Genomic DNA, 27,165 nt, shown 5'->3' on the forward strand with positions numbered 1-27,165 from the left:
TCAGGATCTGGCTTTGCTTTCCTTTGGCCTTGGTTGGGTTATGCCAGGGTGACAGATATGGTAATTTCAAGTCCTTTAAACCATAGCATGTTGGATCACATATAGGAAATTAATTCTGCCTTATGGGATCTTTGGAGTTAAAATGACTATATATTTTCATGGATCCAGGATAGTCTGTGTGAGTAGGGCAGGGGGACACACACAGGGGGGTGGGTGTGTGTTTCAGAAGTATTTTTTTAATTTACTGAGCTTTTGAAAGACATGGCAAACCTTTACTATAAGTATTCACCAAATCAAACCTACAGGGAGTATTTCACAACTCAGGCTGAAAGTTTGATGGTGTCATGCTACCCTTATTTCTGCACTTGTAGAGCGGGAAGAGAGTGGCATCTGTGTAGGCCTGTACATGTTGCTTGTTAACAAGTAACAATGATTTCAATCTTTGTCTCTCTGCCTGTTGACTAGTCAAGTGGCTCTATGTTGACGTAGACTTGAATAAGAAGCAGTTCTTACCTGCTGCACAAGAGGAAGAGACAGGTCTTTATGGGCAGATCTGTCTAGCATGACACAGGGATGTATGTGTGCAGTTCAGCCATGGTGGCAGTGTAGAGCAGCACACTAGAGTTTTTGGAGGTGATTGCACCCAAGTGCCAGACTATGAAGAGATGTACATTGGAAGATCCACTGTCAACCATCTATTAACTTCCAACTTCATGTCTGCCCATAGATATGGTCCAGAGAACAAAGGGTCTTTTATAAAAATTAAAAGCCCACTTTTGAAACCATTTTAACCAAATGAGTGTTTAGTTGTGGTTATTGTCATCTTTGTCTTTATCAACAAAAGTAGCATAAAAATAATATTTACCTATTTAGGAAATATGATTGTGAGATAATATCTGCTTGATTCTCATGAATGGAATGGTGTCAGGTCATGACTAAGATGAGCACATCCTAACAAATATGACCGTATCTGCAGTGTTTTATAAAATAAGAAAATAGCTGTTGCTAAATAATTTTCAAACACCCTCCTGATTTCTATCTGGGTGGAGTAGTCTAGTAAGTTTTACCTCCTAAGGCAAGATCATTTCTTCCACTGTTTGAGCAAAGGTAGGAAGAGTATGCAAAGGGCAGAAATCTTTTTAATGGCAAATAACCTTCCAATAGAAGTTATCTGAGAGACAGGAGGTTTTTACAAGAAAGATATTTATGGATGTTTATTACTGTTTTCATATCTCCCTTGGACTGGGCCATTGGCGTTCTGAGTAGCTCCAGAGTTAGAACACAGCAAATAAAAATCAGGAAGAGAGAAGACGCTCTTTCTCTTGACAGGCTCATCAAAGCACAGTGAATGGAAATATTGCAAGTGGTAACAATTCATCCCCAAAATAGAGCCTCCAGAGCCTTTTGCCTTGAAAAAATAGTCACAAAGCAGCACGAGGGCGAGAGCCAAAACGCATTTTTGTACACCATCAAAGTGAGAAAAGGAACAGAAAAGCTATGCTGTGCCAATTTCAGAAAGAGGCAATCAAGCAAATTTTATGGCAAGAAGGCAACGTGTAAGGCCACAGGATTGCAACAGGAGTCACAGAGAACAATAAATTGTTTCAAATTAAGATCAGGCCAAGTACTTGAGAGTCCCACACAGATTTCTAGCTTTATAGGTCAAGAACTCCCAGGACTGTTAAAGTAAACACTCTCTGGGTTGCAAAGGCTAGGGTATGATTGCTACGAAGGGGCACAGGAAATAAAGTTTCTCTATAACCAAAATACTTCAACCAAAAAAACAGCACACCCAGAATTAGACTCTTTTTCTTAATGAGATTTCATTATCTTGATGCCTTGCTAGGGGTTAGAGACTCCCATGTAGATTGCTATAAAGCATTTAAATTTAATCACTATGTGTGCAGTGCTAAAAAGAAAAGTGAAGAGCAGAGGAAATATAGTTCTAAACCTCAGAGAAGTCCCTGCTTCATCACTGACAATAACAAGAAATAACTTGCCCCTTTGCAAAAAGCCAGCCCTCCTGCCTGCCTCAGGCACCCAAGAGGTGCCAAGAGCTCTTGCCTCCCAAAATGCCCCACTGCAGAGCACCGGCCAGGCCTCAGTGGTAGCGGAGACAGATACCTGCCTTTGCCTAAGCTGCAGCTGGGCTCTGTCCATGCAGGACACAGTGCAGCCTTTTTACCCCAAAATGAAGATACAGTGACGGTGGCCGTCAAGTGGCAGAACATCACACCGCGACAGGGTGCCTGTGGGTGACCCACAGGCCATACAAGGCAAGTCAGACCTCAAGCAGCACCAGCAACTGAAATGGCACTTGCTACAGCCTCAGCATCACAACAAGCAGAAAAGCAGTTTCTGGCCACTTTTCCCTTGCCTCCTCAGGTTTGGCACCAAGCATAGCTTAGCTAGTCTGAAAGGTCAAGCCTACGCGAATATTACATCTGCAGACACCTGTACTGCTTTGCATAATGTCTAATCTAATAAGAAGACATACAAATTTCCCTGCAACATCTGTTACAATCAGTCATTATCATTACCAAGAGCACTTTTATAATCAGGATTTTCCTTTCTATTGCCACTTCTTGAGAAGTGTTTAAGAAAAATATGTACTTTACCACCTATTTGTGTCTTGCAGCTGTTAGTGAATGGGATTTTTGCATAAACAACTAAGCTTTCCTAAAGGTATTGAGATATACTAATTCACACAAGGGTCCCCCTCTAAGCAGTCTCCCCAGACACATGAAAGAAAACCCTAAACCAGACTGTATTAGAATAAAATATATATAGCCCAGGTTGATCTTTTGTGTCTCTTTAGGACTCAATGCAGCTTCACAAAGATTATATTTTAGTTTTTCTGCTTTGTCGTGGTTTAGCGGCAGCTCAGCCCCACACAGTCGCTCGCTCACTCCCCCACCGGTAGATGGGGGAGAGAATCAGAAGGGTAACGCTCGTGGGTTGGGATAAGAACAGTTTAATAATTAAAATTAAAAGAAACAACAACAGAAATGCAATGTAAAGGAGAACAACGAGAGGCGCAAAGCCCCGGGGGGAGGGGGGAAGGGAGGGGAGATGGGGAACGAACCACCGAAACAAACCGCACGCGCCGCAGCCGCTCACCGCCCGCCGACACACCGCCTCCGCACTGCCACTGCCCCCCCTCAATATACTGGTCATGGTGTCACGTGGTATGGAATGAACCTGCCATTGGCCAGTCGGGGTCAGCCGCCCCCACCATGGCCCTGCCCCTCCCAGCCCCACCCCGCCACGCGGGAAGCTGGAAAGGTAGCCGACCCCCACAGTGAGGAGAATTAACCCCTTCTCAGCCAAAACCAGCACATGCTTTTAGTACAATACTTTGATTAATCAAATGAGGAGCTAAGAGCTCTCTAAGCAGTAAGACTGGTAGATATCCTTCAGAATAAGACTCTCTGCCACTTGTGAGTATTTGGGTGAAGATTCAGGATACATTTGATTTTATTAATTGCCACAGAAAGAGACAGTCTTCTTCCATCGCTTCTATCTATTCCCATGCATCTGATAAGATGGAGTATTTCACTGATTAACAAGTTTAGTGTTAAACCATGCAGATTATTCACTTGTCATTTAGAGCCAATTGCTAGCATGCGGCTTGTTCACAAAGCTGTAGCTAACTGAACCAAGAGGCAGCGAAATGCAAACTTTTTACACTTTTACCAGTGAGTGTAATTCATAGCAGCATCGCTAAGAGGCACTGCTTTGGATTAAAATTGTAAAATGATGTGATACCCTTTGCAAACCATTGTACCATAATAACATGCAAACAATTGTACCATGAAAATCTGGGAGGCTTCTACCGCACGTAGGTTGTGCTGGCTATCTCAGAGCAGAGTGAGGCCAAGAGTGATGAGTGACAGCTGGGAAGGGAGGTTTCCAAAGAAAGCCTGTAGCTCCCTGTCCACACTGTTTTGCAACCAGTAATCACCATAGTTCATTATCAACACCTCGCGGTTCAGCCTGCTGGATCAAGCACTTCAGTCTGAAGCACATCTCCAGTTGTGTTTACTTTGGGGTAGAGGACTGGCAGTAGATGTTAAGCATTTTCGCCAAAACAATCCCCAAACTAACAATGACCCCAGGATATGGTCGGCTGACTATAAAAGCACTTCCACAAAAACCAGCCTTGTTGCCAGTGGGCTGCGCACAGAGAACCTGTTACATCTGATAAGGCAAATTCCTTGGATGGTGTCAGTGCCTGTGCCCCACGGGGAGCTCCTTCTGCAGCCCCCTGGTAGCACCACTGCTTCAGAGGAGGAGTCCTCAGTTCAGTTCCCACATTGAATAAACAGTCTGTGCTCGGACACATGGGCTGCCAGCCCTGGGCTTTGTGCCAGGAGGGCGATTATGTGCCGATAAGACGGCAGGCAGCTCTACACTTTGATCGCTTTGTGTGTTCCACATTATCGGGTCTGGGTTTACGTTCCTCATGCAGCTGATCGCCAAACAGGGAACTAGTGGCAGTCACTTCAGTGTCTCCATCAAAGCCGCCTGCCACCAAGACTGTAGGCAAACTGCCCAGAAGAGAGCATTAGGCAGAGGATTCAAGTGAATGCTGTATGGCAGAGAACAGGAAAATGTATTGAAAGCCAGGTATTTGCTAAATCCTACCTGTAATTAGTTCTAATCCCATAATTAAAGTCGCATGCTTTTCTGCAAACATTCCCCCACATTGGTCTTTCCTCCCCACCCCAAGGTCAGACTCTGATTTGTGCAAACTAGTACACGCCACCACACAAGAGAGCTGCATCCCCAGGGACTGTGGTCACCCAGTCAGCGATGCCCAGCTTGCTGATCCTTGTCACGGCTCCCTGCTGTCTGACTGCAAGTAGCTTTCAGGCATTTTCCAGCAAACAGCTTCTGGGCCAGATCCTCAAAGACATGCAAGAGACTCACTCCCCTGGAAATCAATTACTAGCGCCAGGCATCTGAATACCATCGTAAACTGTGAGCTCTGTTTGCGTTGAGTCGGCAGAGTTCTGCACCTAGAAGTTAGGGCTTGTGGAGAGGCCAATCTAATCATGCCCAGATTTGCAGAGAGAGATGGAGATGCCTACCTGGGCCCACGTAGGTAGGCTCACAGCAGCCTGGACATGGAGAGAAGACTAAAGGCAACATAATTATGTCTGCATGGCCTAATTTCTCTCCTCATCATGGCTGCTTCCAGCCCCAGGATGTGTGTTTTCACATATATGCGCATATAAATACCTGCACATAGACAATGATTTTCATATATATATATGTATGTAGATAAAGACACGCATGCAAATATACACTGGAAGTAAGAAACAGGGGAAGTCCAAGAGTGCCATTTTCATACAGATAGCTGGGTGGCCATCCAGACTGAGCACACGCACCAATGTATTTGCAAATGATTGGAGCAGAGGCAGCTGCTTTACCTTTGGAATGGATTTACAAATGCTTAAACAGAGATCTCCCCAGGCATTGCAAGAAAAGATCATATAATTACCACTGAAGCTAAAGATAGCTTATAGATGATTATCAGTTTAAGATGAAGCTGTTTATTTAGATGTTTTCACACTTCTCTAAGAAAGCAACTGTAGGCACCATGTTGAATTAAAAAAAAAAAAAATAGAACGAGGCACCCATCACATGTTGACTATTCCCCATTAGCAGCAGGTTTATGCATGTGTGCATTTTAAAATGTTTGTTATAATGCTTGTTATGACTGTCTTAGATTTAGTAAATACCACATGATAATCAGACACAGTTGTTAGACCTTGAGCAAAATGTGATTTAATTTATTTTTTAACATACCGAACAATAGCTGTTTCTTGGTAATCTAAACTGAATACAGACACTCAACACTACTTTCTTTCCTTGGAGGGACAGTGAAAAGCAGGGGGACACCAACAAAACCTGATCTCTGTGAGAGAGTTTCACAAGAGGCAAAAAGCATAATTACATTTACCGTAAATCCTACTTCCCTCCCTACTGAATGCACAGGCTCTTATAGATCCTTTAGCCAGGTAAACTCTTCACCTACTCAAGAAAGAGGTGTCACCTTCAATGAAGCTGTAGGCACCATTAAAAGTAAATTATGTGGGACTCCAAACCTTCTTGAGCTGAAGTCAGGCACAGAGCAACCATCTCCTGCCAATGGCATGGCTGAGCCCTTGCAGAGGGGCTGTGCTCTGCCTTACTGTCCTCCTGCTCCTTACTGCTGAAAATAAGATTAAGTCAGCGTAGCTAGTCTTAATTTCTGTTATGAAACTGGTTAGATTTTAGAGGAAATTTGTGCCAAGTTGCATTTGGTTGCCTTCACTCCCTGTTTTTATGTGAAGGATGACCAAACTTTCCAAAAGAAACCCCCCAAACTGAGTTTAATTAGTTTGATTGCAAATTTGAAAGCATCTGTCCAAATGACATAAAAACTTGTCTGGCACAGAAAGGCAGAAGAGTGCTTTATATTCAAGTGGTAATGTGTGTATTAAATGGGACCCTAAGCTCTGAGCAAATAAGAAAGTTATTTGGCAAGCAGAAGGTGGTTGTTTTTTCCTGCCCCTGAAAATACAAGTTCCCACTAAAATTCAGTCTCCATGCAGCACAGAGTATCCTCAGATCCCTTCAGAAAGTACTTACTGACTGACAAGTTAGTCCTCAAAGGGATTTAATGATCCAGAGATTAATTTTAGCTGGGATTACATTTTGAAATAGCGTCTTTGAAAACTGCGGACAACAATGTGCCGGGAAGATCACTGTGCAAGTCACCTACGCGTCATGGCACTGCTGCTGAGAACGACGACCAACACTTGCTTGACTTTTCACATCTAAAGACATTCCCTACTTGAAGTCACCCCAACTATTCACTGGTGCTGAGCAGCTACAGGAACTAAAGGCTCAATAGCTGCTTTTCTCATTTTGTGCTAAAATTTCTTAGAAGAAAGGTAGCTGGCTAACAGAATTAGTTTACAAATGCCAAAAAAAATTATATGTCCAGTGATGAATCTAATGCTTTTCAGGCAGCGGGGACCTTAACAAAAATGTGCATGGGGTGGGGCTGTGCACACGCTTGCACGTATAACCCAGCAGTTTAAGGGAACCATTTTGTACAAACCAGGAACGGTATCGGTTATTTGTTGCCAAAGTAACACTAAAAAAGAAAACAGAAAAAAAAATGGTTATCCCTTGTGAAGGCTTTGTAGCTTTCTCTTACAAACTCTTCTTTGACTCCGCATGAACTGCCACATACGTCTGCCTGCGAGCTGGGGGACAGCCAGGGAACTCCCCACGGAGGGCTACTGTGCATCTAACCCACCTGCTCTCTGCAACACGATGTTACTCCTTAGGCACGGTAACAAGTTATTTGCCATTTCCATTGTCATACAGAGGCACGCAGGGACAGCATAATGCAAAGAGAGGCTTTAGTGAGGTTTATAACATTCCTGTGGGATTGGACACCCCCTGTCCCGAAGAGCAGAGCCATCCCTGGATAGACCACTGTAGATACTTGGTAATACCGTCAGTCATCCAGGTTACTCCAAAAGTATCCATGTTGCTAACCACTTTTGATCTCAAGTCAAAAGCATCCTAGACAATTTCGCATCAAATATTTTTAGTAGCCCTCTTCTGGGCGCATCATCTCCAGAGGGACTCGGATTTTTGTTTTGTGGGTTTTGCAGCAGGCATTTTTCCATGTGGAAACCTGAGCGCTGGCAAGTCCGTCCCCTCAGTGCAGTGGGGAACGGGTCCCTACAGCTTTAGGCAGCCCCTGTGGAAAGGATGACAGGGCAGAAGAGTTCAGATCACTGAGATCTACTCATGCCTTATGCCTCTTTGGGAAATCCAGCAGTTCAAAAGCAACACGTAGTAAATTAAGCCCATAGGGCTAGTCTCGGGGGGAGTATCTTAGAAGTTCCGAGCCATAGGTAAATTTCAGTTCATGCCAAAATTGGTTGCAGAGCGATCGCTTCCCTGTAAGAACCGATAAATCAAGGTCTGGCTTCCACCCTTTGCAAAACCACCTTTGATTTCAAGTCCCGCATAGACAGGCATCACTCTTTCCATACATTCTTTACCCAATTAGGCTCAACCAGCCATTATTTCTTCACACCAATTTAAGAATTACGACTGCTGGTACATATTGTTTTGTCTTCAGCTTCTACTGACAAACGCAATAGCCAGAGGAAGGTCCTTTCTAGTTTTCTCAGGAGAACAGCTCTACCAAAGAGATTATTGAGAAATGTTCTCACTTGAGCTTTGCCCATAAAAATGGTTTTTTTCAGGGGCTCTCTTCTCACCCACAGAGCCAACCACATGCGTTCACACACAAGCAGCTGAACACTGTGGTTTAGGATAACGTTCCTTCACCCTCGAGTGGCTTGCCCCACCCTAGGTAAAGCAAAATGCTTATTGTGTCTTAGTCTGAACGACTAGTGCAAAATAACACGTCACACGCTGTGAAGGCACAGTTGCTTCTCCTCCATCTTCCTTCAGACATTCAAACAGTTAAAGCTTTGCTTTCTGCAAGCCTTTGGCTTCTCTAAAGGTGCATGCATGCACTGATTTACCTGCCATAAATACATAGACACATTCCCATTGCTTTCTGACAGAAACCCAGGAAAATCCCACGCCAAAGCCAGTTCATTGCTCCTCCGACAGACACCTTTGAAAGCACGTCAGATCGCATTACATGAACGTGTTTGGAGATGATCCCTAAATTGCTGGGATTTCAGTGAAGGGTGTGGGAAGTCTTACATGTTGGCTGCGTCTTCAGCACAGATTTTTCTCCTCCTCACTGGCATTTTCCTTAAGTCCTGTCACTGCTGGAAAAATCTCCCTTTGCTGTTCATAGGCTCTGGAGGACCTGTCCAACATTTAGGGTCTACATGCTTCTTTTGAAAACCAAGAACAAAATTTTCAGTAGCTTTTAGGCATTTGAAGAGGCTCATGGTTTCCTAGCAAGGTCTTCAAATGATGAGTGCTGTGTACCCAGGCATTCAGAAACAAACTGCAGGGCAGAAAAAAAGACCTTCAACTTCTCTCTCTCAGTACATAAATAACTTTTTAGAGAAGCCGAGTAGGATGAGATAGGCAATGAGCTGCCACACTGAAGGACTATCCCAGGCATGCCTCATGCTTCAGGGAAAGCTTGCCTTAAAGTGACAGTATCCAAAAGCGATAATCCAGCTGGACCTACTGCCGGCAGACGGCAAGCGGTAGCAGTCACACACACAACCCTACCACATTTCTCATCAAAACTAATTTTGTCTGATCCCTCCTTTCTTTGGGAGCCGGGGGAGAGATGAGCCACACAGCCGGTGCCGAACACGGGCCGCTTCCCAGGTACCTGCGGCAAATCCCAAGGTCCGGATAGCTCACGTGAGGCCACCAGGGAGGCTCTGACCTCCACAAAGACGTCAGCCAAGTCCTATCCAGTCTGAGGTTGTTCAGTAAATAAACCCCCACCTTCCACCTCAGCTAGTTACAGGCACCAGCCCCAGCCAAAATCAATAGATGAGAAGCAATTTGTCATTTCCAGGCCACACTGTTTTGGTTATGATGAGTCAAAACACAGTAAAGGAAACACAGATGTAGTGAGATCACCTCATTTTCTGGAGCCTTCCTACCTCTAGAAGCCTTGCCTGATCTCCCTCAAAATTTCCACATGCAGTACACACAAAAACATCTCATGTGCTGCATGGTCATGCCTGTTAAACCGCAGGTGCGCTGTGTGATACTTGGCGGGGCTGAGGGAGCTTGGCATAACCAGCGGGAGGTCAAGTTCACCCTGAGCTGTGGGCAGGCTGGTGTCTCCCCATAGGAAGTTTTTTTCATTATTTCAGATAGCTCCCACTCGCACACAAAGCCTGTATTTTGTAATAAAAACAAGGAGAAAAATCACATCCAAAAGGAATTTTACCTATTTCTTTCTCTACTTATTCCAGTGAAGTTATCTTTTTTAAAAAAAAAAAAAAAAACCCTAAAAAGCTGGCCACCAGAACAAAGTAGCCAAGAAGCTAATTTAATAACCTCATTCTTCAAAATCCACCCTGCACTTCATACTTGTAGGTTTCAACAACAGTCAAACCATCCAGTGTCTTCTAATGTTTTGGGTTTTTTTAAAAAAAAGGTTTCACTGCATTTCTCTCTTCATACAGGCAATGCTTTTCATTTGGAGAGATGCACAGAATGCTGCAAATTTTCCAGTAGCTGGGATTCTCCCTGCAAACTGAGGCAGGCATTACCCATCTCAGCTACAGAGAGCCAAAGCTGCCGCCAGTTACTTGTTATGATACAGAAAGGCCAACAGAGACAAGAGTGAGGATAACTGCCCCCCTTCTGCCCCCCATCCCCCCCCAAAAAAGGTCCCTTGGGGTCCATTACTCCATCCCAGCTGAGCCCCAGTAACTGATCACGCACAGGCTGTCCTCACAGTCCAGAGCCATTAAGCTTTAAGCAAAACAGTGCATCTCAAGGCCCTAATCCTTTAGCTCACAGCAAAGCAGCCAGCTGTGGGCTAGGAGCCACGTTAAACTCACTGGAGATGAAGCGTTCGCTGAAATGCTTTGCTGAACAAGGATGAGCAACTGCACTTGGGCTTTAGCTATACTTACTAACTCCTGTACATCTTGGCTCTGGTTTTCTTTGCCACATGGCAGCTGGTTACATCCAAGACCTTAAATTCCTGAGAGAGAAAGTGACTGTTGAAACTCAGCTGTGCAACATACGCTCCATCTAGTGTTTACTCTCTAATATTTCATTTTCTTAAATGTTTTGCTGTTAACACATACTTCTGTCTTTTCTGTAGTTTATCTGTCTATTTAGGAACATTATTGAAAATATTAACCTTCTCCTGGTTGTTTTAACTACACAATTTTGATTTAGCCTCCACTTACACCTTCAGTAATAACAGTACACTGATTTCCATTGAAAGATTAGATCTCATAGAGCAAAATGAAGGATAAGTGTTTTAAAAAGAGCAGTGACCATTTCTCCAGCTGTTTAGCTAATGCAAAGTGAACAGAGAACTTTGAGCAGGAGTAAAACATAAAAAATTAAAAACACTCCAAAGTCACCCCCCCCATTATGGTTTAACCCCAGCCGGCAACTCAGCACGACACAGCTCACGTCCCATCCCAGCGTCACGACACATCCCAGCGGGATGGGGGAGAGAATCAGAAACGTAAAAGGGAGAAAACTTGTGGGTTGAGATAAAGACAGTTTAATAGGTAAAGCAAAAGCCGCGCACACAAGCAAAGCAACACAAGGAATTCATTCACTCTTCCCATAGGCAGGCAGGTGTTCAGCCATCTCCAGGAAAGCAGGGCTCCATCATGTGTAACGGTTACTGGGGAAAACGCCATCACTCCAAACATCCCCCCCTTCCTCCTTCTTCCCCCAGCTTTATATGCTGAGCATGATGCCATGTGGTGTGGGACATCCCTTTGGTCAGTTGGGGTCAGCTGTCCCAGCTGTGCCCCCTCCCAACTCCTGGTGCACCCCCAGCCTGCTCACTGGTGGGGTGGGGTGAGAGGCAGAAAAGGCCTTGACTCTGTGTAAGCGCTGCTCAGCAGCAACGAAAACATCCCTGTGTTATCAACACTGTTTTAATCACAAATCCAAACTAGAGCCCCATACTAGCTACTATGAAGAAAATTAACTATCCCAGCTAAAGCTATCTCTCTACCTGATGCATAACCTTCACCACAGCACAAAGCAGCTAGAGAAGCTGTTTCCTAGGCCTCCCAGCGCTCGAGCCGAGCCATACTGCAGCGACCTGGGAAAACACAAGTCACAACTCCAGGGCTCCAAACCTACGGCACCCACTGACCCACTCCCTAAGCTCGGCAAGCCTTGCAGCCACCTTACAGCCCGCTCACACCTCAGCCCACTGGGCACAAGCCCCTCATGGATTGTTGCAAAGTCGTGTCATCCCACCCCCCATTACTTTGAGGCCCTTTTTAGAGGCCCACTGTAGACAGCACAGTGTTAGAGGAGGCAAGCGGAACAGCTTCCTGTTCCCTCCTCTGGAAACACATTTCCTCTCCCCAACTGCCTCTCAGCTTTCCCCCAGCTCTCCACCACAGCAGCCTTACCTGCCCACAGCCGCAGCCTTACAGCTCCTGGGAGGACACATCCTGGCCTATATTGGGTCATGCTGCCCTCAAGTGAGGGGGGTCCTCCTGCCTGCTGCAGCATCACCCTACACAGGTGAGCCGAGGCTGCAGCCCCACAAGCAGCTGGATTTGAGTGGAGACCAGTCCCAGCAGGAAAAGAGAAAAGCTTCACCCTGCAAAAGATACCTCCCAAGGCACAGAAAACCCACTGAAGGGGACTTGGTGCTGAGCTGCTTTACTATAGATGAGGGGCTTTTTTATCCTCTGTCAAGCCAGGCTGTGGGAGGACAGGAAAATAGGCAGGCAGCACAAAGCCCCGGCTGCCTCCTCAGGCCACCCTCGTCACACCTGGGCTCAGCAGAGCCCAGCAGCTGCTGTGAGTGAGTTCTAATGATCGGTTTGGCAGAGCTCTGCTGGTGTGCCTGCATGGCTGGGGCTTCTCCAGCAGCTTGGGCTGGGTGCAAGGAATCTTTGCGCTATGGAAAAGCAGGGAGTCGGGGACAGCATCAAGCCTGGCAATTGCCATGTGCATTTCAAAAGTGCTAGGCTTGGTAGTGGGACAAACTGCAAAATGCTCAAACTGTAACAGTCTTCTTGTTACCTCAGGTTGCCCCCAAATTTGCACTGCTTTAGGGAGTTCCTGGTTGGCTATTTGCTGCTCACCTGCTAGTAATGATGCTACTGCAGAAAGGAAAGCCAACAGCAGGTGGGACAAGAGGTCCCAAGCTTAGTTTTTGATAAGGAAGAAAAAGAAAGAAAAAACAACCCTGTTCTGTTGCATTAGCAGGGCTGGTGAGGCGTTGGGATGGGCTGCCTAGGGAGAGGACAGGGTCTGCAGTGGGGGAGACCTTTAGAAAATAGTTGAACATCCCCAGAGAACGGCTTGGGTTGGCTGATCCTGCCCGGAGGCCGTGATGGCCCAGACAGCCTCTAGATGGCCCTGTTCTTCTGGGTGAAGGCTGAGGGGATCGGAGCCCAGCTCAGAAGGGGAGCTAGCAAGGAGCTGCAGTAGAAGCGGAGAGCCCCAAAACTCTGCAGCCACGGGGCATGAACCTAGCCACAGATTTAAGCTGCAGAAATTGAGATTTCATCGCCATGGAAAGCATAGCAGAAGGTGAGCAGAAGCTAAGATAACTTAGCTTCCTTGGGCAGAAAGTGTTTAAGAGATCCATGCCCCTGCCTGCTCTCCCCCTGTGCCAGAGCTTGCAGCAGAGCTCCCCAAACCTTGTGTCGTGGTACTGACTAAAGCAAGAAAGCAGCAAACTGCAGCTTGGGGATGGGAGGTAGCAGGTCCCCATATGGAGAAACCACAGAGGGCACTGCCGGGGGTGTGAAAGGTAGTATAAAACTAAATGCATATAAGGACATTTGCTGTAATAGTATTATTTGAGGAAGAGCCTCCAGTAAACCTGATCCAGGCCCGCAGCAGGAAGTCCTCCAGGGCAACACACAAACCAGAGCCAGTTTGCAGAGGTTCAGGTCCAGTTTGCTTTAGAAAATGAGAGCAGGTCGACCCCGATGGGAAACACATGACACAAAAAAGACACATTTTCTGCCAACTGTGGGTTTTGGTGTGTTTTTTGCAGGTGATGGCTGTGCTGCTCTTCCCTGTGCAGCTGCTGGCAGTGGCTGTCACCATTTACCTAGAGCTGGTGAGGTCTGCTCAAGGCGGTGTCTACTATGGGATCAAGCAGCTGCCACCCCAGGTGCCACAGTACCAACCCCTCGGACAACAAGTACCTCACATGCCACTGGGCAAAGAAGGCATCCCGATGCAGCACATGGGAAAGGAGGTGCCCCACATGCAGTACGGGAAAGAGTACCCCCATCTGCCTCAGTACATGAAGGAGGTCCCACAGATGCCTCTGCTCGGCAAGGACATGGCTCCCAAGAAAGAGAAAGGTAGGCTTGGTGCATCCCTCGCCACCCCTGCACAGTCCTTCCTGGTGCCCCTCGGCACCGTCTGCCTGGGGGTATCTGAGGATGGGGAGCTGGCTTCTGCAGGCTGGGCACAGCACCCAGGCACTCTGAGGGCTGGCCAAGTTGGTACCTGGCCACAGGTGGACAAAAACAGGATCACGTGAGCTGTGGGGCAGCTCAGGGCCACCAGAGCAAGGCCACAGTCATCCTCCAGGCTGTAGCACAGCCTCTGAGCAGCCTTACCTGTGACAAGCCTCCAGCACCCAGGGCTGGCCCCAGGTTTGTTTGGGTGCTTGCTCAAGACTAGCAGAAATCTTATAATCTCATCCACCTGCAGAAAAACGTCTGATGGGGTTTCAATAATGGCCCAGGTAGATGGGCCAGGGTCCTGCCTGGAGATGCTCCTACTCTTGCTGCAGTGACTGGACATGAAATAACAGCTAAGAGCTCCAAGATGTGAATTTATGGGAATATCATGATTTTGTCTGGATTTGTCCAGACCCTGTGATTTAGAGGTTTGCAGATAAAAACATACAATTGCTCTTCTGACTCTGCAGTCCTCTTTCAGTATGTTATTTACAGGAGTAACGGGGGCATTGTAGGTATGGGGCATTACTGCATGAGTCTGCACATACAAGTACTTTCAGTATTCAGTAAAGCAAGTTTGGACAATGTTAGGATATTTAAGAAAACAACAAAAAATGGCCAAAATACAAAGGGCAACCAGGAAAACGCAGTGTCATAAAATCATTGTGGGGACAGCGAGCGTCTGTGTGACCAGACCAGCTAGTTAACTCTTTGTCTTGTTGAGGGCTCAGCATAGCCACAGCCTCCACTGGCTTCAGAGGGAAATGGGAGATTTCAGGGCCTATTTTTGGAGTGTCTGAACAAACACCAGTGGCTGTAGTAAAACCAACCCGTCTTGTGAGCAAAGGTTTTCTACGTGCATAAAACACAACATGTGCAGAGAGGGAGGGCTTCTGTCTCCCAAAGAACAGTTAATTCCCTTGCCTTGAAACCTCATCTGTCCCCTTCCCCCAAACCTCTTGCTTCTTTATCCACTTCAGAGCAGGACAGAGGCAGACTCTCCACTTAACACAAAAAGCCTGCAGTTTAAAAAGCAACCAGCCCCAGCAGAACCGCTCCCACTCAACAACTCCCTCACCCTGACCTGCAATGCTAAGTAGTTACATACACAAAAATGTGGGTTTGGACAACAAAAACATTTTGTGAAGCGTTTATAAGAGCTCTAACTAGATGTGGCTACGCCAAAAACCTGTGGGAGCTTAGCAATGCTGGGTAGGGCTGTACGTTTCCAGTAATACCTTAATGTGAACCAAAGCAGTCATACCTATGTACAAACTTCTTACTGATACAATCTTTTTCAATTGATCCTGCTAGTGTAAGCCTCTCCAGCAAAAGCACTTTTATGCCAGAACTCCTACAGCATGGGATTACCGAGCAGCTTCTATGTCCTGCAAAAACTCTCAAAAGTAGATTAGTCTACAGCAATATGGGACAAAAAGCAGACTTAGCTGCTTAAGACTGTGGTAGAAAACACTAGTAAAGTGCAAAGGGCTTTTTCATGGCAAAACATAAGCAAACACAAAGCCAAATAATTGTTTTCTGGAAACAGAAACATGCATGGAAGTTTGGTGTATGGAAAACGGTAGGAACATCCTATTTTTTTCCAAACACCAACCTGTAACTCATTGGCCAGCTCTGCCTCCCCACCTACCACAAAACCAAGAGGCATCAAAACAAGCACATTCAATTCAAAACTGCTTTTGTGTTTCTTGAAGGATGCGATTGCAATCACCTCGTCTCTCCCCCTTCCCTTTTTTTTTTCTCCACAACCCAGAAATACCCATGCGCAGTCTGAGGGGCGAGCAAGGTCCCCCTGGTGAGCCTGGACCAAGAGGGCCGCCGGGGCCACCAGGATTACCGGGTCACGGTGTGCCAGGAGCCAAAGGAAAACCAGGCCCACAAGGATATCCAGGAATTGGGAAGCCGGGTTTGCCGGGGATGCCAGGGAAACCAGGGGTCATGGGGCCCCCAGGGCCGAGAGGGGAGATGGGGCCGAAGGGAGAGATGGGGCCTATGGGGATACCTGGGCCGCAAGGACCACCGGGCCCTCACGGGCTTCCCGGCATAGGGAAAGCAGGTGTTCCAGGGCTGCAGGGACAGCCAGGGCCGAAGGGCGAGCCCGGGATGAAAGGGCCCCCGGGAATCCCTGGGATCCCGGGGCCAAAAGGGGAGAAGGGTGTCGGGATCCCGGGTTTGCCAGGGCTGAAGGGCCCCCCTGGGCTGCCCGGCCCCCCCGGCCCCGTGGGGCTGCCAGGGGTCGGCAAGCCGGGCATGGTTGGCTTCCCTGGACCGCAGGGACCTGTGGGCAAACCCGGACCCCCGGGAGAGCTGGGGCTGCAGGGGCCCCCAGGGGCCCCCGGGATCCAAGGTCCTCCCGGCTTGCCCGGTGTTGGCAAACCCGGCCAGGACGGTGTCCCTGGCCAGCCGGGCTTCCCGGGCGGCAAAGGGGAGCAAGGCCTGCCAGGCCTGCCAGGGCCCCCTGGCCTCCCTGGGGTTGGGAAGCCAGGCTTCCCAGGGCCCAAAGGTGAGCGTGGCGTGGCGGGTCTGCCTGGCCCCCTGGGGCCGAAGGGGGAGAAGGGGCACGCAGGGCCGCCCGGCATGGCAGGGCCACCAGGGGAGCCAGGCCAGCCGGGACTGCCGGGCATCATGGGCCCTCCGGGGGCCGCTGGCTTCCCGGGACCCAAAGGAGAAGGGGGAGCTGTGGGGCCACCGGGACCTGTTGGTCCCAAGGGTGAACCTGGCCTGCAGGGGTTTCCAGGAAAGCCAGGCTTTCCTGGGGAAGTGGGGGCCCCTGGGCTGCGGGGTCTGCCAGGCCCTACAGGGCCCAAGGGGGAAGCTGGACAGAAAGGCTTGCCGGGGCTGCCGGGCGTCCCAGGGCTCGTGGGGCCAAAGGGTGAGCCGGGGCTCCCCGGTGCCCAGGGCCTCCAGGGCCCCTCAGGCATCCCGGGCATTGCAGGACCCAGTGGTCCCATTGGCCCCCCAGGGCTGCCAGGGGCGAAGGGGGAGCCCGGCCTGCCCGGACCCCCAGGCTTCCCTGGCGTGGGCAAACCTGGTGCCGCAGGGCTGCAGGGACCCCCAGGGAAGCCTGGGGCGCTTGGTCCCCCCGGCCAGCCAGGGCTCCAGGGGCCACCCGGCCCCCCTGGGCCCCCAGGTCCCCCGGTCATCATCCCACCCACTCCGCCAGCTGTGGGACAGTACCTGCCTGAGGTGGGGCCCGGGATAGATGGCGTCAAGCCCCCCTATGGCTACATGGGCAAGAAAGGCAAGGCTGCCGGTGCCGTCTACGAGATGCCCGCATTCACGGCAGAGCTCCTCACCCCCTTCCCCCGGGTCGGGGTGCCTGTGAAGTTCGACAAGCTCCTCTACAACGGCCGGCAGAACTACAACCCCCAGACAGGGATCTTCACCTGTGAGATACCCGGCGTCTACTACTTTGCCTACCACGTCCACTGTAAAGGTGCCAGCGTCTGGGTGGCATTGTTCAAGAACAATGAGCCGCTGATGTACACCTACGACGAGTACAAGAAGGGCTTCCTTGACCAGGCTTCGGGCAGCGCCGTTGTCCAGCTGATGCACGGAGACAAGGTTTATGTTCAAATGCCATCCGAGCAGGCGGCAGGACTCTATGCCGGGCAATACGTTCACTCATCTTTTTCAGGATATTTATTGTATCCCATGTAAAACAAAAACCAGACACACACACATACAAACAAAATCAAAACCTTTCTTCTCTGCTTCAAACTTTTATACCATGAAAGATGCATTTTATGACCGTTTCTGACCATCTTGTACAAAAAAAAAAAAACAAAGTTTAACATTATGCACAGCTACTTATAAAAAACAAAAAGGTGTGGTGAACATATCTAAAGATGTGTATCAGATTCATAAACAGCTGTTTTGCACCTGAGGGGGACATATTAGTTGTACATTATATATTTCTGTGATGCCATGCTTACTTCATTTCACTCACAATAACTCAGTACTAGGGTTCAAGTCAGTGTACATCACTCACTCCTGTTGCATTGATCATAGTTATGAGATGAAAACCAGCAACTTAAACCAGAGAGTAGGTCTGTCTCAAATTATATGGAAAAATTTGAGTGGCTTTTTATTTGTTTGGGGACGGGAGGGTTGTTTTTTTGACAGCAGGTCTTCCTGACAAGCAAAGGTTCTTTTAGCTAGAGACCTTTATTCCCCTTCCCCCATATAAACCTTTCCTGCAGGTGTGTTTTTTTCCTGAACAATTTATTTATGATGGAAAAGGAGTATTGATGGTGTAACTATTCCCCACGAGCCTTCTCCAGCAGCCACTGGACCCAGAATGCCGCCACTGACTCCAGCAGCCACTGGGTTCAGCTCCAAATGCCACAGCACTAGAAAAGCCTCCACCAGCATTTGCGCAGCTGAAGTAGATGAGGTAGATCAGACACAAAAGCGAAGGGTTCCCTGTTTGCTTTGTGCCACCCGATTGAGGCATTTTAGCCAACACACAGCACTACAGCAGGGTGGTATAAGTTGGCTGGGATTTCTGTGCTCGTGCTAAGAACCTGTGTCTGTCTGGCTACTCAGAAGAGATGCCCCTTCTGCCACTCGGTGAAAGTTAAATCAGTTTAGTCTTCAATGACTAGGCAAAGCAGGAGTAGCTCTGTTTGCTAATTAACTAGTTTGTTGTTTGAGATCAACCAATAATTTACCAGCAATACTGATGGCGCAGTTTGTCTGAGAACTTCATTTTATATAAAAGCTGATTTCCAATCCTTATTTATATGTTACCAATTGTCAAGGAGAACCTGCAGGTCTTGATCTTTTCTGTACGTGAGGAGAGCAGCTTCTCTGCAAGAGCTGTCTGTTCATCAATGGTGCTAATCTCACCTCAAAAGTATCCGCTTCCAAAGGGCAGTGTACTTTGCTGTGGTTCCCTGTACAGTGCTGCACATCACACACTGTTATGCTAGTTGAAAGAGTTAAATACTCATCACTTCTTCAATGTCTTTAGCTAATGCTACCGCTTTTGATTCAAAAATGAACTAGATTTTTCATGCAGAACTAAGATTGGATTTAACTGGCATTACCATTATTTAAATGCAGACTTTAATGCAGTCTAACATTGACTAAGGACTCCAGTGATATAATGTGGTGCTTTATCTCAGAAATTTTACGGAACGGTGGCAGGAACTGATGGACAGTTTACCAGGCATTGGTGACTTTGGTATGTTCCCAGAATATAGGAGATATGTCAAAAGCAAATAATTTTGTATTTAAAATTTTTGTACTGATTTGAAAAAAATATCTTATTAAATATCTTTAAAGAAAAAAATCCTGTCTTCATTCAGCAGAACTGTTAGAAGGAACTTTCAACCCACAGAATTCACAGAGCACAAGGGTGCTCTGAAACCACTGACAGCCCCATATGAAAAAAAGAGAGATACCCTTTTCTTCAGTTCCCCTCTACAGGCAAAACCTGCCCTAAATTGCTGGGGGGGAAGCGCGCTGTCCCGGCACCACATTCAGTGAGAGCGAGCAGCTGGTACCAGGAGGAACACGCAGAGTGAGGGGCTCCCGCAGGCGGCCTGCGGGGAAGCCAGGAGATCAGGTTGCAGAGGTGCGCTGTTAAGGGTTTGTGCTCACCTAAAAAGCCAGAGCTGGCTGCCCAGGCTGGGAGATGCACACCACGTCCCCGGCTCTCCCTGTGACTTCACAGAATCATCGAATGGTTTGGGCTGGAAGGGAGCTTTAGAAGTCATCTGGTCCAACCCCCCTGCAGTGAGGGGGGACATCTTCAGCTAGATCAGGTTGCTCAGAGCCCCATCCAGCCTGACCTTGAATGTCTCTAGGGACGGGGCTTCCACAGCCTCTCAGGGTAACCTGTGCCAGGGTTTCACCACCCTCATGTAAAACATTTTTTCCCTTATATCCAGTCTAAATCTATCCTCCTTTAGTTTAAAACCATTACCCCTTGTCCTGTCATAACAGGCCTTGCTTTGGAAACAGCTTTTCCCATTCCTCCCCATTTTTTCACCTGCAGCAGAAACCTAGTGTGAGGGCTGCAACGTATTTGTCACTGCTCTACGTTGCTATACAACGATGGCTCCATTGCGGGGAGTAAATGAGAACCCACGGTGCGGCTCCCCCCATCTCACATCAAAGATGGGCATTTCCTCCGAGCTGGCGAACTCCTAAACCGTCAATACTAAAACGAACGCACTGAGGACCCCTGACTTGTGCCAGGTAACCGTTTGCTACATCTCCCTTAGACTCCCTGAAGCCGCTGGCTAGCTAAGCGGCTCCCCACCCTCCAGCATCTCATTTTCACTGCACAAAGAGAAAACAAAGTATGAGCCAAGTATCGTAATCAGTGTCTATCTAAAGTCTTTCGTCACACACCATCTTCTTTAAGATCTTTTATTTTAGCATGCCCCTGAAAGTCCCCAATAAGACAGGCAAGGTTAAAAAAAACATGAAAAATTAAAATCAGGAGGATGCTGCTCCTGATCTTACTCACAGAAACTACATCCCAGCTTTGCTTTTACTCAGCCTGGAGTGAGATCTCTGCCCACAGTACAGCTCAGCCTACCTAGGTTCAAAAATTTTCAGCTTTCTTTGCTCTACTAAGCATCAAAGTTTGTCCTGAAACTTGATACTGGATCTGACAACACTGTATGTACTTTACACAGCGTTAATAATGGGGCTGGGCACACGCGCACATCCGCACACACACAGAGCAATGACCTTGCAAAAACAAGCCTGAGGGCACCATCTTTAACACAGTTTATTCACAGGAAAATAGTCTCTCTGCATTTGTAGCATTCAAAATGCCACTTGAAATAACTGTAAGAACGTCTTCGAAATACAGCTGGCACTTCAAACACATCTAAAACTTAAGACAAATGGCAAATAAAACAAGTATGTACTGATACCAAAAACAGGCGTTGAGATTCACATGTTCTTAAAAAAATCAGGCCCCACTTAAAAGTTAAGGTATTTATATCACCTCCCCAGGCATTGTTAAAAAGGAAAGTGTGGCACAGGAAATGAGGTATCACACACCAATTATTAAACGCCAAAGTTGAGATTCTGTATTATCACCACCAACACAGTCACTGGAAATGTCATTTACTACTATCTTTCAGGCACTCTCAGATTCATATTTAGTGCAATAGTTTGTGACCTTCCTTCGTAAGTCATGTCGCCATATTTCCCTCAATTATTCCAGCAGAGGAAAAAATACTTTCCTGACAGAAAATGAACAAACACACACACACCCCCCCTAAAAGTCTGAGCCAAACAGAACTTTCAGCTGATGCCTGTCATCCTGCCTCTTTTGTGTGTACTTCGGTACCTTAGAGCTGGGTCTTTCTGACGGTGCAGCATTTTGAGGGGGTGGTGGATAAAATGCAGGAGCACCTTTGCTGTAAGATGCTGCCACCTTGAAATTCAGCAGGCTGCTGGAGAACAGGACAGAGGAAGAACGGGCGAGACTGTCTCACTCTGCAATTCCTACTTCTCCTAACAGAGGGAAAATTGGTGGGAGACACGGGGTACCTACAGAGTTACACCATTACCAAACATGGAAATTAAGCTATCAGCACCCTGGGATTCAAAACTGGCAGCTTTGCTGCAGCTGATGTGATAAAAAAAATTGGGTAGCTTTTAAAGCAAAGTTTCAGTGCAGAGATTTTACTTTCAGGAATGGCAAAAACGGAAAAAGAAAATAGCAGCTCACGCTCAGAAAAGATCTAAGTATTTGGAGTTAGTGTTATTGCTTTCTTCAAAAAAGTCGCAAGGCAAGTCTTTGGTATGGCAACATGCCTGTGAAAATGCGTACCCGGGTAGAACCGACACTGTGATCTGTGGGCATTACTGAGAAACACACTACAGAGAGGTATTCTTGCCCGCATGAAGTCAGTGTAAAAGCGATACCTGTCCTCAAGGCAGAGTAGGGGAAACGACTGTGTGAAGCGGGTGATGAAGCAGGGTTGGTCTACACAGAATCCTACCAAAGCATCTTACGGGGTGGGGGAGAAATGAATCACTGGGGTCACTGCTTATTACTGAAGGAAAAGCTACTGGCCTGAAAGCTGTGCTTTCGATAAAAAACCAAACCAAACCAAAACAACAACAGAAAAAACCACACTAGTACCCTGTGGTTTATCAACGGCATCAGCTCTTGGCTCAGTCCTGAAGGAACAGGCCTGGCTCTAAATGTTACTCACCCTGGGACAGCAACCCTGGTGTACATGGACTCAACATCCCTGCAAGAGCACAGAAGTGGGGGGAAAATATCCCTGGGAGTACTGCTTAATTTCAAAAATAAGTCAGCCATATTAATGGGGAGGCTCATTAAGAAGAAACAAAAAGGAGTAGTAGCTAATAAGGATAAATGCTTGTAGACAGCATATTAAATGCACTGAGAATACCAAACATTATTTTAAAAATAACCTTAGGGAGACAAAAGCTGATGTAGTAAAAAGAACAATAATAAAGGAGTCTATCTTAAGTAAAAGAGCTTGGGGGGACACCGTTTGCTTGCCATGAAGCCTTTTTTCCAATTATTGTTGGGGGATTGTAACTATAGCAGAACAAAACCCCAAAAAAGCAGAAAACCTCCTAGGAAAATCAGGAGAATGGATCAGTTTAGATTAGTGGGAAGAATGTCTCCGGAGAGGAAATAAAGAGGAGAAAATAACTGCATCCTCAGAACCATAGCTCCCTACCCACCTCCAGCCAGGGGGGACGGGGGGGAGAAGCAGAGGGAAGCAGCCTGCGCCACCAGGAGAACCAGGCACTGCCAGAAGAGGGCAAATTCAACAGCTCCCCTGGGAAAAAATCCCCTCAGTCAGCGTACTGCATGAAGTTACCTGGATGCGGCTAGATCTGTGGCGGCAGCCCGTGGGAGAGCTGGGGGACCTGGCTCTAGGAGCAACCATGGGTTTTGAGAGGCAAGAGGCAGCCCTCCGCTCCTGCCCGGCTCCGCTCTCAACAGAGTCTGAGATCTACCAAGGACTTCTACGCAAAGAGGGCTCGGACAACAGCACGACCTTTGCAAAAAGCCTTACCTTGGCATTTTTTTCATGTGGAATTGCTATCGTCAGTAGTCTAAATCACTGCAGTTCTGGGGCTGCAGAGTCACATACAAACCTTTTTAATTAACAGCAATAATCATGAGAAATAAATGCTGGTAGAGGCAAAGACAGTAGCATCGCTGCTTTCTGATGCAAAAGCCCACCTGTTTGTATTCAGATTTATACACAAAGAACTCAAAGCCTCAGAAATGTTAACATTTAAAAAACAAAACAAAAAGGAACCACAAATCACTAAGAGCCCTTCTGCCACCTGATAAAGAAATTCTGGTTTTCTCCATTTCTGCCACCACAGTCAGCTGCTCCCATGCCCCAGGACCTCCTGTGCTCCCCTCCCCTCCGCACAGCCGGGCAAGGGCCACCCCCTGCAGCAGCATCACCTGCAGCAGCTGGGCCCAAGGGACAGACATCCAGCTGGCAGGACACCACGGCACAGTCTGTCCCTTGCCGGGACACATCTGGGTCCTTCCCCACGCCCTGCCACAGATTTTTATGCCATCTAGAGTTATTTCAGATATGTCCAATTTGTTTGAAAATGACCAAAGCTCAGGAGTCGTGAGATGAAAATACAAGCCTCTTCCCCTTCCGTTGTAGCCCCCCTCCAAATCACACTGCCCTCACTAATTCCCAAATGGCAGAGCCAAGGAGCTAAGGAGGGAGATGAGAACTACTGGAAGGGGATTGTTTCTTTTTTTAAATACCTATTGCACTCTGCAAGAGAAATAGGGAAAAGGATGACTCTTCGCTCACTTCAATGCTTATTCCTCTACATTGCTGCAGCAAAGAACTTTTGTTCAGTACCCTTGTAATCCTCAGCTTCTGAAAACATAAATAACGAGCTCTTGACCTGCTAGAGGTTTGTATTCATATTGTAATTCTTTGCACTGCTCCTAAACATACTAAAACCCTCTATACAATTTTATTAAAAAGCAGCAAAGGTTTTTCTACCAACTTCAAAGACTTTTTTAAAGTGGACTTCTTTGTGCTTTCTTTAGGTGTGACTGATCAAGATAACCACAAGGTCTTCAAGCAAATCTGCCACAATTAAAACACAAACATATATATACACACACACAATGAGAGAATTGGAACGGCATATTACTTGATCGTCTTCAACAGTTGTCAAGAGCATTCCCAGTCAGATTTAACTTATTCAGCAGGCTTGTCCAAGACAAACCAATACAGGAAACGAAACGTTTAATGGGACGTTTATAATTAAAATCCCGAGTAAGTTCCCACCGCTAAACGATTTACCCCTAATTGTGAGGGCAGAAGAGGTAAACAGAAGCCAAATGATAATTCAGCTGAGGTACATCCTGGATATTCCCTAGCACGCTCTGCTGCCAAAAATGGCAACATTAACTGCTCATATTGATGCATTTCAAAGGTGGAAACCTGTTACAGGATCTGAGAAAGGAGATTGTGCTGGTTTGGAAAAATACACCTCAATTCTTGGGGAATGAACAGAAGGATACATGAGATCCTGTCCTGGAGATCTAGGAATCCAACAAGCGTTGGCTCTAAATTTGAACTCAGGCGTGAACATTTCTGTCCAGCTTATGTTTCTGTTGTGGCCTGAGGGAAGCAGCTGACACGCAGGTAGTTAGGACAACTCTTCAGTCTTCATACTCCCCCTTTTCTAAGTCAAGCCACGAACCATAAAATTTATTGGACGCAGAGCACAGAGTATGGTTTTCTATAAACTGGGTACAACACAAGCATTGTCAACACCAACATCTCCACAAATCAAACCAAAGGATCTCCACCTCTGGCAAAGGCAGACAGCCGTTCAGAGTCAATGGCCAGTGCAGAAGCTGTGGCTTCTTTGCTGAAGATGGATGTCCCCTCCTCAGGAGGATGGCAGACCAAAACCTGTATGCTCTGCCTGTTCACCCTTCTCCCAAACACACAGTAATGATTTATAGGCATTGTTTTAAAGCCACTTTCATACTACAAGACAGAGACATTCAAGACTTTACATACACCAATTAAACACTGGTCATTCTCAGCCTCTTGACAGTGTAACTTTTTTGGAGGGCAACATTGGAAACAAAAGTATTCCAGAGAAGTAATCATTTGGAAAGAGTTCTTGCTGATAAATAAGTGATGTGCACCGCATTTTTATATATCCCTGATAGTTTCAGCTGAAGGTATCATGGTTTTCCTGTTATTAAATAGCTTCACAGAAATTCAGTTAACTGTTTGCAATAGTCCATTAGCCTCAGGCTTAGAAGAAGCTTCTGCCTTGGTAAGGTTTCTGTGCTCCTTTTAAACAGTAAACAGTTATGCTGCACTTAAAAAATAAAAAATGTCATACAAAAAATACAAATTTTTCAAATCTTGAAAATAGTAGTTGTTCATTGTATTTTCCATTCAGCTTTCACGTCAAATTGACCACAAAGTTCTTGTCTATAAGCTTCTTCAAAAATTTCTGCTCAGCGTTGATATTGTGGTATTCATTCTAAAGAGATGTGAGGGAACAATAAAAAAAAAATTAAATTCAAATTATTACCAGAAGCATCACTTTGCTGTTCTTTTCTTTTCATTACCTGGGATACTTTGAACATGCAAGGAGTAAGACGACTTTTCCCCAGAGCTTTCCTAGCAAAGGCTGTAGCACAGCCTCCCAGGAAAATAGGTGACTGTTGCTCAAAACTAGATTAGATTTTCCATTAGGACACAAGCCAAAAGGGATGATCCTTCAGTGGCAAGAATGGGTGAGACGTGGTCTCACTGAAGTCCTTTTGTTACTAACTCTCCCAACTCCTCCCCATGCTTAGGGGGAACAGCTGCATAGCCACATTTACAGCACAAGCAGTCAGAAAATGAATACTTCTCAAAGATTAATGCAGGTTCTTGAAAAGCAAACATTGGGCACTTGTAAATCAGATGCATCCTGCCAATCAGTTTCAACAAGCCAAAACCAACCCATCTTCTGTGCTGTATCCACATCCTGGATATACAAAAGACCACTAAGGTTAGTGGAGGACAGCACAAGGGAAGTAAGCTTACTGACAATCTTAGACACTGAATCCAGTAAATTGAAATTAATCTGGTACAAACACTGCATAAGAGATTATACAGATATATAATAAAATATTTGCAACTTAATGCCATTACAGGATTAATGATATGGTTTTTGTTTAGTTTTTTGGGTTTTTAGAGTTTCAAGATTTTAGGAAAATTACGGATGTCTATTCAGCTAGTGATCAACCTTACCCAAGCTTGGTATACATTACAAAAAAGCACCTGCAGAGAGGAGCCCCAAAATGAAGGTGAGTTCAGTGTCAGAGAAAAGTTATGTCAGAGCAGCTGGCACATGGGAATCCTCAGAGAGACACAAGAGGCCCCTATGAGCACTGCCCCTATCCTTCCTCTTCAGGAAAAGGAGGAGAGAAAATGGTCCCCACGTACACTGAGCACACACATGCGAGAGAAAACTGTTCCCATTGAGTTAAAGGGCTGAGATGGAGTTGGTATGGGTACAGAGCTGAAGGAAAGAGCAGAGACATAAAAGAAGATAGACGCATGACCATAGCAAAGCAGGAGGGAGGAGAAGGCATCCTTGATGCCTTCAGAAGGCCAGCCTCCTGCTGTTCCCTCTCCAGGTAAGTAGTGGCTTCCCCCTCCTGGAAGCAGTTCCTTCTCTTCCTGTCCCCCTCCAAGACCTGCTTTCTTTTCTGCTTTCAGTGTTTGGAATTCAGTTCTTTTCCTAACTGCAAGTTCGTAGGTCTTTACTCCTTCCATTTCCTTTTGCTCTTCTTTCTCTCTTTTAAGAACTTTGGCAACTATGACAAATTTTGCAAGTAGGTGCCAAGGAAAAAGAGAATGCAAACAGAAACAACACGATTCATGTTCTGACAGTGCTGGCAAATACACCTCTACGAACAAGAGCTGCATAGCCTAAATATAATGCCAGCAAAGCGAAACAGAACCTACAAATGGATGTATGTCATGCAGAT

General features: G+C 46.7%; 2 protein-coding genes across 14 annotated transcripts in view; one reads left to right on the top strand and one right to left on the bottom strand.

Moving 5' to 3' along the window:
• COL8A1 (collagen type VIII alpha 1 chain) overlaps positions 1 to 22,236 on the top strand; it is a 97,648-nt gene extending 75,412 nt beyond the window's left edge. For all 4 annotated transcript variants that reach the window (XM_075105517.1, XM_075105539.1, XM_075105506.1 and 1 more), the window contains 2 exons: positions 13,703 to 14,018; positions 15,898 to 22,236. In XM_075105517.1, the coding sequence (XP_074961618.1) occupies positions 13,706 to 14,018; positions 15,898 to 17,804 (2,220 nt within the window). In that variant the 5' untranslated portion in view covers positions 13,703 to 13,705 and the 3' untranslated portion in view covers positions 17,805 to 22,236. The remainder of the gene's footprint in view (positions 1 to 13,702; positions 14,019 to 15,897) is intronic.
• The window catches only part of ST3GAL6 (ST3 beta-galactoside alpha-2,3-sialyltransferase 6), a 49,024-nt gene continuing 42,731 nt past the window's right edge, over positions 20,873 to 27,165 (bottom strand). For all 10 annotated transcript variants that reach the window (XM_075105594.1, XM_075105604.1, XM_075105585.1 and 7 more), the window contains one exon: positions 20,873 to 25,664. In XM_075105594.1, coding sequence (XP_074961695.1) covers positions 25,584 to 25,664 — 81 coding nt within the window. In that variant the 3' untranslated portion in view covers positions 20,873 to 25,583. The remainder of the gene's footprint in view (positions 25,665 to 27,165) is intronic.

This window comes from Phalacrocorax aristotelis, chromosome 1, assembly GCF_949628215.1.
Source record: "Phalacrocorax aristotelis chromosome 1, bGulAri2.1, whole genome shotgun sequence".
In the NCBI taxonomy this organism is placed as follows: domain Eukaryota; kingdom Metazoa; phylum Chordata; class Aves; order Suliformes; family Phalacrocoracidae; genus Phalacrocorax; species Phalacrocorax aristotelis.